Source organism: Perca flavescens, chromosome 7, assembly GCF_004354835.1.
Source record: "Perca flavescens isolate YP-PL-M2 chromosome 7, PFLA_1.0, whole genome shotgun sequence".
In the NCBI taxonomy this organism is placed as follows: Eukaryota; Metazoa; Chordata; class Actinopteri; order Perciformes; family Percidae; genus Perca; species Perca flavescens.
The window spans coordinates 36,768,553-36,782,794 of record NC_041337.1 but is presented as its reverse complement, the minus strand read 5'-3'; the positions used below and the strand labels follow the sequence as shown (position 1 = coordinate 36,782,794).

At 37.7% G+C, this 14,242-nt stretch overlaps 1 protein-coding gene across 1 annotated transcript; it reads right to left on the bottom strand.

Annotated features, from left to right (window-relative positions):
* Nucleotides 1-2,321: 2,321 nt before the first annotated feature.
* LOC114558598 (GTPase IMAP family member 4-like) lies at nucleotides 2,322-4,510 on the bottom strand. The gene is made up of 3 exons (XM_028582662.1): nucleotides 4,423-4,510; nucleotides 3,068-3,799; nucleotides 2,322-2,455 (listed from the first exon to the last, which is right to left on the bottom strand). The coding sequence occupies exons 1-3, from the start codon at nucleotides 4,436-4,438 to the stop codon at nucleotides 2,322-2,324; spliced, it is 882 nt and encodes a 293-aa protein (XP_028438463.1). The 5' UTR covers nucleotides 4,439-4,510.
* Between the last annotated feature and the right edge of the window lie 9,732 nt (nucleotides 4,511-14,242).

Sequence of the window (14,242 nt, the reverse complement as noted above, 5' to 3'; positions counted from 1 at the left end):
TACATTTGTATTCGTTAATATTTTTATTTTTTATCTTGGATCCCTATTTTGCTTTTTGCTTTTCAATGTTTAATGTTTTGTGTAAAGCACTTTGAGTTGCCTTGTGCTGAAATGTGCTATATAAATAAAATTGCCTTGCCGTAAAAAGCTGCACACAATGAAAGTGAAACTAAAGCTTTATATGGTTGTTTTAGGATGTTTTTTATATCTGGGAAGTCCCAGTGTTTCCTCTCCACTTCAAACCTTCCTCTCACTGACCATTAACAAGAAATGGAGGCACTTCGTTATGTAAGCACTCAAAATATCAGATTTTATAAACAACATGTGTTTTTATGTGGAAAAATCTGAATGTGTAAAGTAACTAGTAACTAAAGCTGGAACAGATGAATGTAGTGAAGTAACTAAAGTAACTAGTAACTAAAGCTGTAACAGATGAATGTAGTGGAGTAACTAAAGTAACTAGTTACTAAAGCTGTAACAGATGAATGTAGTGGAGTAACTAAAGTAACTAGTAACTAAAGCTGTACCAGATGAATGTAGTGAAGTAACTAAAGTAACTAAAGTAACTAAAGCTGGAACAGCTGAATTTAGCGGAGTAACTAAAGTAACTAGTAACTAAAGCTGTAACAGATGAATGTAGCGGAGTAACTAAAGTAACTAGTAACTAAAGCTGGAACAGATGAATGTAGTGAAGTAACTAATGTAACTAAAGTAACTAAAGCTGTAACAGATGAATGTAGTGAAGTAACTACAGTAACTAAAGTAACTAAAGCTGTAACAGATGAATGTAGCGGAGTAACTAAAGTAACTAGTAACTAAAGCTGTAACAGATGAATGTAGCGGAGTAACTAAAGTAACTAGTAACTAAAGCTGTAACAGATGAATGTAGCGGAGTAACTAAAGTAACTAGTAACTAAAGCTGTAACAGATGAATGTAGCGGAGTAACTAAAGTAACTAGTAACTAAAGCTGGAACAGATGAATGTAGCGGAGTAACTAAAGTAACTAGTAACTAAAGCTGGAACAGATGAATGTAGAGGAGTAACTAAAGTAACTAGTAACTAAAGCTGTAACAGATGAATGTAGTGGAGTAACTAAAGTAACTAGTAACTAAAGCTGTAAGAGATGAATGTAGCGGAGTAACTAAAGTAACTAGTAACTAAAGCTGGAACAGATGAATGTAGTGGAGTAACTAAAGTAACTAGTAACTAAAGCTGTAAGAGATGAATGTAGCGGAGTAACTAAAGTAACTAGTAACTAAAGCTGTAACAGATGAATGTAGTGGAGTAACTAAAGTAACTAGTAACTAAAGCTGTAACAGATACTCCAGAGTGGAGTAAAAAGTAAAATATTTCTCTCTGAAATGTAGTGGAGTAGAAGTAGAAAGTGACATGATAAGAAAAGACTAATACCTCAAATTATAATTATAAACTATTAGTTATGATTTAACAACTTTTAAAATTATTTCACAATGTATTGGTTCACTAATATTTTACTATTTTTTAATATAGTAAATTAATAATATAGTAATTTGAATTATTTAATATAGGAAATTTTAGATATTCATCAATTTGCTCATTGACCTGTAAACAAGAAAGCATAAACAAGAGGCGAGAGATGGCAAAGCAAGTTTATTGGAATAGCACATATTATACACAAAGGTAATTCACAGTGCTTAATAACATTCATGAACCACATTAAACATTAAAGTACTGAATGTATAGAAACCTCTGCTTACATTTTGTGTAAAGAGAAAGAGAAAGACTTTATTAATGCAATATGTGCTTGAAGTCAATGAGAATGGCATTGGAGAACATAAAAGTATAATATCACATCTTTATTTCTTATTCAGTGTAGCACATCAGCGCATAGATAACTTGTTCTTGAGTGGCATCAATTATCAACATAACCCATGAAATAAAGCCTTGTGACAAAATCAAATAACGTAATGATTTACTACAATACATTCATGTAAATCTGACAAAGAACAGAAAAAAAAAGAAAATCGTTTGTATGTACTGTATAGTAAAATGTTAACATATTATGGAATATCTCCTTGGGCTTTATTAAAATAATGCAAAAGCAACACTAGATGGCAGTGTGAGAGTATGATTTGATGAGTGGACCATGGAGTGAACAGGCCTTACTAACCTACAGCATATAGCTCTACTTCAACAAATACAATTAGCTTTATTATCATTCACTCACATAATAAAAAAGTTAATTGTGATTTTAGTTCTGTGGATGAAATAATTGTTTCATATATTCTTGACTAGGAGCTTCTAGAAGGATCCTCTGTAGTTTTTATGCCTGAATCACTCACTATTTTAACCATCCTCCAATTGTTTTTCCAATAAATGTAAATGCTCCAACTATAGCCTGGCCAGCTTCTAACACACGATACAATATATTATTCTCCTCAGCTTTCTCTCTGGCCTCACTTTCATGTCTCTTCTGTAACTTTTCTTTTTCCTCTCTCAGTTCTTTGTCATGCTGTTCCTTCATTTTATTCATCAGGTTTGCCTTCTCCCTTTCTTTCTCCTCTCTGTCTCTCTTTCTCTCTAATTCTCTCTCCTGCCTCTTCCTCTCCTCTTTCTCTTTCATCTCCCTCTCTCTCTCCTCCTTCTCCCTCTTCATCTTCTCCTCTTTCTCTTTCATCTCCCTCTCTCTCTCCTCCTTCTCCCTCTTCATCTTCTCCTCTTTCTCTTTCATCTCCCTCTCTCTCTCCTCCTTCTCCCTCTTCATCTCCTCCTCTTTCTCTTTCATCGCCTTCTCTCTCTCCTCCTTCTCCCACTTCATCTCCTCCTCTTTCTCTTTCATCCCCCTATCTCTCTCCTCATTCTTCCTCTTCATCTCCTCCTCTTTCTCTTTCATCGCCCTCTCTCTCTCCTCCTTCTCCCTCTTCATCTCCTCCTCTTTCTCTTTCATCGCCCTCTCTCTCTCCTCCTTCTCCCTCTTCATCTCCTCCTCTTTCTCTTTCATCGCCCTCTCTCTCTCCTCCTTCTCCCTCTTCATCTCCTCCTCTCTCTCTTTCCTCTCCCTCTCTCTCTCAGCCTGAAATTGTTCATTCATTTTCTTCATCTGTTTTTCATATTTTTCCTGAATGTTTCTCTCCAATTCCTCTTGTTCTTTGCGTATTTTCTCTTCTATCTCTTTCAGGATGCGTTGTTTCTCTTCTTCGATTAGCCTCTCGGCCTCTTGGAACATCTCGTTTGTGTAGTAGCTTCCTCCGTTCTTCTGGTTTACTTTTCTGATCTTCTGGAGCAGCTCAGTGACCTGAGAGCGATCCTTCAGCTTATTATTGAAGACATGGTACTGGCCATTACATCTGGTCACGAGGTCTTGCAGGTCTGAGGATTCCTTCAAGAACTCTTCAATAGTTGTGTCTTCAAGTTGGTCCCCATGAGTAAAGAGAACCATGCTGTATTTGTCTGCAGCCTGGCCAAAGATTTCTTGAATCCTTTGCACTGTCTTCTTTTCCTCTTCAGTGTATCTGTCCAGCCCGATGACCACCAGGAACACATGGGGTCCAGGAGAAGCATAAGAGATGCACTGGCATAGATCTTTAGATGTTTTATCCTTGCCATACCTGGTGTCAAACAGGCCTGGGGTGTCGATAACAGCCACCTGTTGCCCATCCACCTCAGCTTTGCCCTTGGAACAGTCTATAGTCAAAGAAATTGGACTGCGCTTTGATTCAAAGTATTTTTGTCCCAGAATGGTGTTTCCAGTGGCACTCTTCCCAATTCCTGTCTTCCCCACCATCACTATCCTCATTTCCTCATTTTTTCTGCTCCAACCTGTGTAGAAGAATATGTGACACTGAATAAGAATCAGGTTGTACATGCATTATAGTTAATCCTACAGGAAATCCAATTGTGAATATTTACAATGTGGCTTATAATGTTGGCTTATTTGGCTTTCTTTCCATGATCTAATATGGCTTCCATATATTGTTTAGTTCATTATTTACAGGAAAAGGAACCAGGTACTTTAAAGTACGCCATGCATTAGTGTCTAAGTGGCTAATGTGTAAAAGAATCTTTGAATTTGGTCCAGTTTTGAGCAAGAACGCTGTAACCTGTAGCAGCAAACCGGGCTGTAATATAATCACATACGGCAAATAGACATCGTCAGTTTCCATCAACCATAAGTTTTGTTCTTGCCACTGACGGGATCAGATTATAATTCTGTCTGATTACATTATGGTAAGGAGATAGACCTTTTTGTTATAGAGTAAAATAATTTTAAGTTTAACTACCCAGTAGGCTCTGTCTATGGAAGCATTAGTCTATAGGAGCTACACAAAGACATTACATACATTAGATTCAGCATTGATCAACGTTATACTATTATTCATAATATTGATCAAAACATAAAAAAAATAACAAATTATTAAAATTGATACAGCATCATGTCTTACCAAAATATCTGGCCATGTTTAGTTTGTAATGGTTCCTGTCCCTGTTTGGGTTAAAGAGTACGGAGTAGATACTGCAGCTGAAGTAAAGACAGAGTTCAGAGTGTGTCTCCTGCAGCTCTGTAGGAAAGGCTCTATATATGAGCCTAACCACATCCAGGAATACCTGCACACCATGAAAGTGCTGCACAAAGCAAAAAGCTCCTCCTTCCCTTCAGTATTTACAAGAAATGGCAGCAGTTCTCTTAAGGTCCTCATGATTCTGCCACTCCAACCTGTCACACTGACTGGTGGTCAAAAAAGTGAAGTCAGGCCGTGTTTATCAATCAAAAATAAGTGCAACAAGTATTATTAAGACAGAGTGTTATTTTTTGGGTAAGATGAACATTCTTTTTGACTGATAAAATGAAAACAATTTTTCCCCCTTTTTTTTAGAACTGGGCCGGTCTTGTTTTTTGGTCGCGAGGTGTTCAGTCAAGGCTCTGGTTTGAAATCATTATGTAATATCATGGATGCTGCCCCTAGGCAGCCCGGTCTCATGGCAGTTCGTGAAATGGTCACGTTATTGAATCTATTGATTCGTGGACAGGACACGTTAATGGTGTTAATTTCATGTGGTGAGCACGAATTTTAAAGTGATGTATTTCAATGGGAAGCATATTTTGTGATCACAGAATGATTACGGTAGCTGATAAGGCGAAATTACGCGCAGGTGGGTTGGTTGGGGGGGTGGATGGGTAAATGTAGATATAAGCCTATGAAAGACAGAAGAGCTTTAGATTTAGAACAACAGTGTGTACATGGTATATCCATATATTTACTATTATGAAAAAAGTGTTTGCCATTTGATGCAAATGCTTCATTTTGAGATGTGTTTATGGTATTTTGAATGCAGTGTTTCATTTTGAAGGAGATGTGAGGCATTTAGCATTTTGTGTGTGCAGTTTTAGGAATTGGGGGCCTAATTTACTAACACTAGCGCAGTTTGCGCTGCGTCTGTTTATGCGAGTTCAGTAATAGCACACGCTATACTTCCACATTTTGCGTAGTATTTATCAACCCTGACACCCATCAGCCAATCAGCGTCTTTCTCCGCCCACTATACCGTAGATTGCGCTGTAGCGAAGCGGTACTTGTGCTATGATACAGCTGAGTGTAGACTGAGATATTCCCACTGCTGATGCTAGGACTGTTTGAAATGATCCTGATGCCGATATATCTGTAATGTAGCGAGGAGTTTATCAACTGCTGGAATGGGATGTGAACGCTGAGTCGGAGATTCAATGTCATCTTTGATTTCTTCCAGTAACTCTAATATTGCACGGCTGCTTGATCTGTAACACTAAATGATGTTGTGTTCACTGACAAAGTGTGATTCTTATGTTCAAAATATGTTCAGCCTCGCCTATGTCTTCGTCTTGCTCAGATTCCTGTTGCCATTTCACCAGCGGCATAAAGGTCTACGAGGAAACTCGACTGCGGCTGGTTTAGACCTGCTTTTAAGAGGCGGAGAATTTCCCCCGCAGAATAGAGACGCGCTCTTACTGACAGTCTTTGTAAATACCACGGAATATATATATATATATATATATATATATATATATATATATATATATGTTTTGCATAAAATGCATACTGTTGAACGAGAGTATGTGAAAATCCAAAAAAAAAGCTAAAACTATACTTGAAATGTATCAGCTCAAGAACAGTTGAAACTGTGCTTCTGCTTTTGACATGAGTTAACCCCAAAACAGCTAAAATATATTTCTGCTCTTGAAACTATAATACTGAGTTTGATTTTGGTTTGTGAGTGCTGATGTGCCTTTGGAAATATATGATTGCTTAGAAATATAATCATGCTAAATTTTTGTGTTACTGATATTACTATAAACATGCTTAGAGACATTTTAGTGTGAATTACTGTGTGAAGCTGCCTGTCTGACCCCGCAGTCGTGTAGAGGAAGTGTCTGCAAGAAGCTTCAGATGCATAAATGGCTTTGTGTAACTGTCTGTCTGAACCTGCACAGCTAGAAAGAGGAAGTGCTGTTGGGGCCCTGTATACATGCACTTGGGGGCTAGGCCCTGTGTGCACATAGGGGAGAAAAAGGTTACTGCATTGACCTAGTGATGAACTAAGCCGTTAGATTCTATGTTAGATAGCAAAATGCATATGCATGTAGGAAATATCGTCATATGAGATGTTTCTACGTATATCCAACCTGATGTTTACTTTAAGACTTTATTACCATGTAAGGTGAAACAAATGTGAAAAAACACACCTCGCTGTGATGGGGGGTTGAACCCCAAGAAATGTACATATAAAAATGGGTGCTTTGAACCTATTAATATTTATAATACAATATTTATAGTATTTGAACTTATAGTGTTTCAATACCTACGGTATTACAGTTTTTTCCAACGGCTTACACACGTTATCAAAACTATGTCTCCTTTTTTCAAAACTCTACACACAATTCCTAAAACTGCACACACAAAATGCAAAATGCCTCACATCTCCTTCAAAATGAAACACTGCATTCAAAATACCATGAACAGAATTTCAGCCTTGGCTGACAATAAAGTTGTATCGTAGCGTATGGTATATCCAAAAATGTATTATATTTATTGTGAAAAAGTCATTTGCCCTTTAATGCATTCCCAAAAACGTTTTGGCAATTGTGTTTAGAGTTTTGAAAAAAGGAGATATAGTTTTGAAAACGTGTGTAAGCAGTTGGAAAAAACTGTAATAATTACATACCACAATACTTGTACTTTTACTTCCAGTACTTGAGTAGTACATTTTAAAATAAACTACTTGCAATAATTAAGTACAAAAAATGTTTCAAAACTCTACACACAATTCCTAAAACTGCACACACAAAATGCTAAATGCCTCACATCTCCTTCAAAATGAAACACTGCATTCAAAATACCATAAATACATCTCAAATGAAGCATTTGCATCAAATGGCAAACACTTTTATCATAATATTAAATATATGGATATACCATGTACACACTGTTGTTCTAAATCTAAAGCTCTTTTGTCTTTCATAGGTTTATTTACAATGTTCTAGAGAGAAAGTAAATCTGCTGAAAGTGGTTGAAAAGTGCACCTGTAAAAAACAATCTAATGTTACAGTAAAACAGAAAATATTTATTGGGCAAAACATCACGTTAGTAAGAGTAGCACAGTGTTGTATACAGTAGCATGAAACAAGAAAACAAAAGTATAAACTTATGTAAACCAAAGATATCATTTATAGAATAAAGAATGTATGTATGTGTACACACACACACACACACACACACACACACACACACACACACACACACACACACACACACACACACACACACACACACACACACATATTCTCTATTCTAAAAGTAATACCTTTGATTTTTATGTTTGTAGTTTTGTTTTCTTGTGTCGTGCTACTGTAACAACTCTGTGCTACTCTTACAAACCTAATGTTTAGCCCAATAAATATTTTCTGTTTTTCTGTAACATTACATTGTTGTTTACACTCTCAGCAGATAACTTTCACTCTAGAACATTATAAATGTAGATATAAGAATATGAAAGACAAAAGAGTTTTAGATTTAGAACAACAGTGTGTTCATGGAATATCCAAAAATTTACTATTATGAAAAAAGTGTTTGCCATTTGATGCAAATGCTTCATTTTGAGATGTGTTTATTGCATTTTGAATGCAGTGTTTCATTTTCTATGTGCAGTTTTAGGAATTGTGTCTAGAGTTTTGAAAAAAGGAGACACCTGCAAGATTTAATCTGTAGCTTTTCACACAACATAGTGTGTTTCTGGTAAAAGGCAGCTTACAGAGAACTGATGGTTAACCTCTGAATTTGTTTGCACGTCTCATGTCTGTGTGTGTGTGTGTGTGTGTGTGTGTGTGTGTGTGTGTGTGTTCAAGTTACAGTTTTTTCCAACTGCTTACACACAAAATCTTTTCATGTCACACGATTTTTGAAACCTCGCACTCAAAGTGCAAAACTACACCCCAAATCTCCAAAAACATTTTTTTTTTTACACACAATTCTCTACCTAAAACAGAAAAATCTAACAGGAAGTGACTTGCTATCCATTTTAAAACACAACCAATCAAAATGCTACACTTATTTACCAGGACACACAAACACTTCTCACATTTGCAAACACATTATGTCATAACTGAACACTAATCAATCATTGCTTTAGTATAGGCCTATACAGAGGTCAAAGGTCAGAATACCTGTTTTGAACAATGGATGCCAACAATAGACAGAGAGTAAGAGGAGTAGGAGGAGGAGACAGGGGATAACAACGAGGAGGGAAGAAGAGTAAGAAGGAGAGTCATCTCTGATGAGATCAGGGAGAGAAGCCCATCTTGAGTAGCTTTAAGGTGGTGTCCATACTGCATGCAACTATCTAATGACTATTTCAGCTTTACTAATCAATCAGACTTGGTTTTGCACAAAGTGCACACAATTCTGCCCCCCACACACACACACACACACACACCCCCCCGCCCACACACACACACACACACACACACACACACACACACACACACACACATACATTCTTTATTCTATAAATGATATCTTTGGTTTGTTTCATGCTACTGTAACAACTCTGTGCTACTCTTACTAACGTGATGTTTTGCCCAATAAATATTTTCTGTTTTACTGTAACATTAGATTGTTTTTTACAGGTGCACTTTTCAACCACTTTCAGCAGATTTACTTTCTCTCTAGAACATTGTAAATGTATATATAAACCTATGAAAGACAAAAGAGCTTTAGATTTAGAACAACAGTGTGTACATGGTATATCCAAAAATTTAATATTATGATAAAAGTGTTTGCCATTTGATGCAAATGCTTCATTTTGAAGCATTTGTGTGTGCAGTTTTAGGAATTGTGTGTAGAGTTTTGAAAAAAGGAGACATAGTTTTGAAAACGTGTGTAAGCAGTTAGAAAAAACTATAAAGCCAACCCCTTATCTCCCCAGCAGATAACTCAGCAGATAACTTTCACTCTAGAACATTATAAATGTAGATATAAGAATATGAAAGACAAAAGAGTTTTAGATTTAGAACAGTGTGTTCACGAGTTACCCAGGGATGCACAAAGAATTTCAGCCTTGGCCCACAATAAAGTTGTATCGTATCGTATGGTATATCCAAAAATGTATTATATTTATTGTGAAAAAGTGTTTGCCTTTTGATGCATTCCCAAAAAAGTTTTGGGAATTGTGTTTAGAGTTTTGAAAAAAAGAGACATGTGTGTAAGCAGTTAGAAAAAACTGTAATAACTACATAACACAATACTTGTACTTTTACTTCCAGTACTTGAGTAGTACATTTTAAAAGAAACTACTTGCAATAATTAAGTACAAAAATTTTTTCAAAACTCCACACACAGGGCTAGATTTATCGAGCTGTTTGCGCCTGTTTCCAGGCGCTAATCGGTCGCAAAGACGGACATAACCGATGCAGGATATTTACAGACAGGGACACTTGGGTCAAATCTCAGATTGTCCTCCACATGAGCGAGAAGAGACAAGTTGCGCTTTCAATATGCGTTTGTGGGAGGGTCGTGGGGAAAGTGGGAGTTCCACCCTAAAAAGGTGGGAGGATAAGCACAAAGTGCACCTAATTATGTATATATATATTATATATTCCGTGGTATTTACAAAGACTGTCAGTAAGAGCGCGTCTCTATTCTGCGGGGGAAATTCTCCGCCTCTTAAAAGCAGGTCTGAACCAGCCGCAGTCGAGTTTCCTCGTAGATCTTTATGCCGCTGGTGAAATGGCAACAGTAATCTGAGCAAGACGAAGACATGGGCGAGGCTGAAAATATTTTGAACATAAGAATCACACTTTGTCAGTGAACACAACATCATTTAGCGTTACAGATCAAGCAGCCGTGCAATATTAGAGTTACTGGAAGAAATCAAAGATGACATTGAATCACCCACTCAGCGTTCACATCCCATTCCAGCAGCTGTTAAACTCCTCGCTACATTACAGATATATCGGCATCAGGATCATTTCAAACAGTCATAGCATCAGCAGTGGGAATATCTCAGTCTGCACTCAGCCGTATCATAGCACAAGTACCGCTTCGCTACAGCGCAATCTACGGTATAGTGGGCAGAGAAAGACGCTGATTGGCTGATGGGTGTCAGGGTTGATAAATACTACGCAAAATGTGGAAGCATAGCGTGCGCTATTACCGAACTCGCATAAACAGACGCAGCGCAAACTGCGCTAGTGTTAGTAAATTAGGCCCCCAATTCCTAAAACTGCACACACAAAATGCTAAATGCCTCACATCTCCTTCAAAATGAAACACTGCATTCAAAATACCATAAATACATCTCAAAATGATGCATTTGCATCAAATGGCAAACACTTTTTTCATAAGAGTAAATATATGGATATACCATGTACACACTGTTGTTCTAAATCTAAAGCTCTTTTGTCTTTCATAGGTTTATATCTACATTTACAATGTGCTAGAGTGAAAGTAAGTCTGCTGAAAGTGGTTGAAAAGTGCACCTGTAAAAAACAATGAAATGTTACAGTAACAGAAACAGAAAATATTTATTGGGCAAAACATCACGTTAGTAAGAGTAGCACAGAGTTGTTACAGTAGCATGAAACAAGAAAACAAAAGTATAAACTTATGTAAACCAAAGATATCATTTTTAGAATAAAGAATATGTGTGTGTGTGTGTGTGTGTGTGTGTGTGTGTGTGTGTGTGTGTGTGTGTGTGTGTGTGTGTGTTGTGAGTGTTTGTGCATGCTTGTGTGTTGGGGCGGGGGGTGTGAGGGGGGGCAGAATTGTATGCACTTTGTGCAAAACAAAGTCTGATTGATTTGTAATGCTGAAGTAGTCATTAGATAGTTGCATGCAGTATGGACACCACCTTAAAGCTACTCAAGATGGGCTTCTCTCCCTGATCTCATCAGAGATGACTCTCCTTCTTACTCTTCTTCCCTCCTCTTCCTCCTCGTTGTTATCCCCTGTCTCTTCCTCCTACTCCTCTTACTCTCTGTCTATTGTTGGCATCCATTGTTCAAAACTGGTAATCTGACCTTTGACCTATGTATAGGCCTATACTAAAGCAATGATTGGTTAGTGTTCAGTTATGACATAATGTGTTTGCAAATGTGAGGAGTTTGTGTGTGCCCTGGTAAATACTGTAAGTGTAGCATTTTGATTGGTTGTGTTTAGAAATGGATAGCAAGTGTGGTGGCAAATTTTATTTTAACCATTTGTTTAATGATATTAACCATTGGTTTAATGATTGTTTTATAACGCCACAAGATTTAGCTTCTTCATGTGTAGATTCAAAAGGCTCCAAGTGAAATAGTTGGCAACCGTGAACTATAGCCTAGAGAGTTATTTAGTTTTACTAGCCTGAAGCTCCTCACATTGTTGTCTTTTTGCTTGGATAGAAGTGGAGAAGGCCGATGACTGTTTACCACAGTGAGAACTACGTAGGTTTCTGTCTCCTGAGATAAACTGATGTTTAGACTAATGTTAAGAACAGGAGTAGAGGGGAAGGTGAGACAATGGTGTGACTGTTAATGATGTCCTCTCTTCAACTATGGCCATGCTAAAAGATACATTTAGAGGGGTGGCTTAACGGAGGTCTTCACTATATGATGTTTGGATGTTTAGATTTTAGGCTAGAAAGACATTTTCAGTTGTGCTGTGTGTACCTTTGAAACTGTTTTCTCCATTTGCAAATGTAAATAAACACTCAAAGAACAAACTTTGGTTTAATTCTCAAACAGTCGTTATTCGTTTTCATTTGATCATTGATATTTCTAAACGCTGCTGCTTCAAGGAAAACTTCCATCACAATTTGGCGTCTAGCAGGATGGATGAGTTAACAGAGAAAAAGAGCTCCGTTGGGTCGCTATGGCTATCCAGGGATCAAAAATCACCTGCCTCATACCTCTAAAACTTAAAAAGGTTTTTCAGAGAGAAGAGGGTTAGGACTGCGGAGAGCTCTTGACTGTTTTCCACTCCGTTAAAAACGAACAGGGAGAGATTTCAATCAGCACGGTAAGATAAAATTGATTAATTACAATTGGATTGTGAATTCAAGGTTTGTTCAAAACCTTCTAAACACGCAGGACGTGAGGACACGGACTCAACAATCGGACAGGACCAACAGCATCAGTCACACCTGCATCGGGTGGAAAGACCAACGAGTACGTGAGAAAACCATGTTTGAAGCGTTTGTCTGCATGTTACAACAGGCTGGTGGGCAAAATATGGAGCGCGGACCCGAAAAAGGCCCGCTCCCACAAAGGACGTGATCGAGTCAGAAGAGGCCAAGGTGGGTACCGTGGGCAAAATGGTGAGCCCTAGAACCCAGACCAGTGTTTGTACTTTAAGGACTTTGGACATTGGGTAGGTAACTGCCCGAAGAAAAAGCAAAAAACACCTCAGACAAAGAACAACACTTGTCCCTCTGTTTGACTGAGTCCAAAAGCTGAGGAAGGTAGTGCTACCACACACACACACTCGCTTCATGCAATGAAGAAATGCTTTGCACTGATACACTGTTTTTTGTTTTTGCTATTAGGGACAATTGATAGGTTAGAAAGTTCTGAAAAATAATCTATTCAGTTAAACCATTAACCATTACTTATCTTCTGAAACAAGAAGAAAATGCCTACTACTGAGTGTAAAGTTAAAGGGGTTCCACTCACAAAATTTGATTATTAGAGCTATAGATTTGACACTGAAGATTATTTGGTCATTCTATTTGGTCAATTGGGGCTGCAGGTAAACAGTAAGAGAACAATTCTCTGTTCCTCTCTCCTGTACATGGGAAAAAACAATTCTTGGTGTATGAAGGTTCCACTTATTTGGTTTAGGTAGTGATTTAATGTGCACTTTTAACATTGGCTTAACCTCCACACCTGACGGATTGAGAATTTCTCCTAATGTTCAACTGACGTAACCACGTTAATCACAGTGTGGCTAAAATGACCTCACTAAGGCGGCGTCTGTAATCAGCCCTGCCTCTGACTGCATGAAACCTGACAACCAATACATTACTCAAGGCTGCATCTGCTTTTTATCCCTCATAAAAAGTTTTTTGGTGCAGTGCTGTTTTCATGTAAAATGAACAGAATAGCAGCTTGTTCAGTTTAGTGTTAACAATTAGATTTTTACTTGAGCCGGTCACCTAGAATGTCTGTACACGTTCCTGATGTCACTGTAAGACTTTTGCTGTCAAAGCTATTGAAGCGTTCGTGAATATGAAACTGGCTCTGCAGTCTTCCCCGATGCTGGGACTGCCAGATCCCTAAAAACAGTTCATACAGACATACACGTACATACACATGCTTGCAATGAAGACAAGCTTTTTGCACGCTACAAACACTCCCCACATGATAGACAGAACAAATTAGACGCAAAAACAGCACGACAAACAGAAATAACTTTTGGAAAATATGTCCAAGTATTCAATGTGGAAAGGACTGGAACAGGTACCCTTCAAGAAGAACATGGGGGGTTTTCCACATTTAGTAGTGTAGTGTAGTGTGATTATTATGATTTTCTATTGCATTTATGGTTTTTGCATTTTATTTTTGATGAGAGAAAAGTATGATAAACCACATGTAACCATTCCTCCCAACATTTACATACACCAACACACTGGGGTGACTGGAGGAAAAGACGGGTGATGCGTTCACTACTTTCCATATCAATGAGAAAATGGTGGTTGGAATTCAATAAGTACTAGTACAGAGCTAATATTACTGTAATGATTAACTCACGTCCA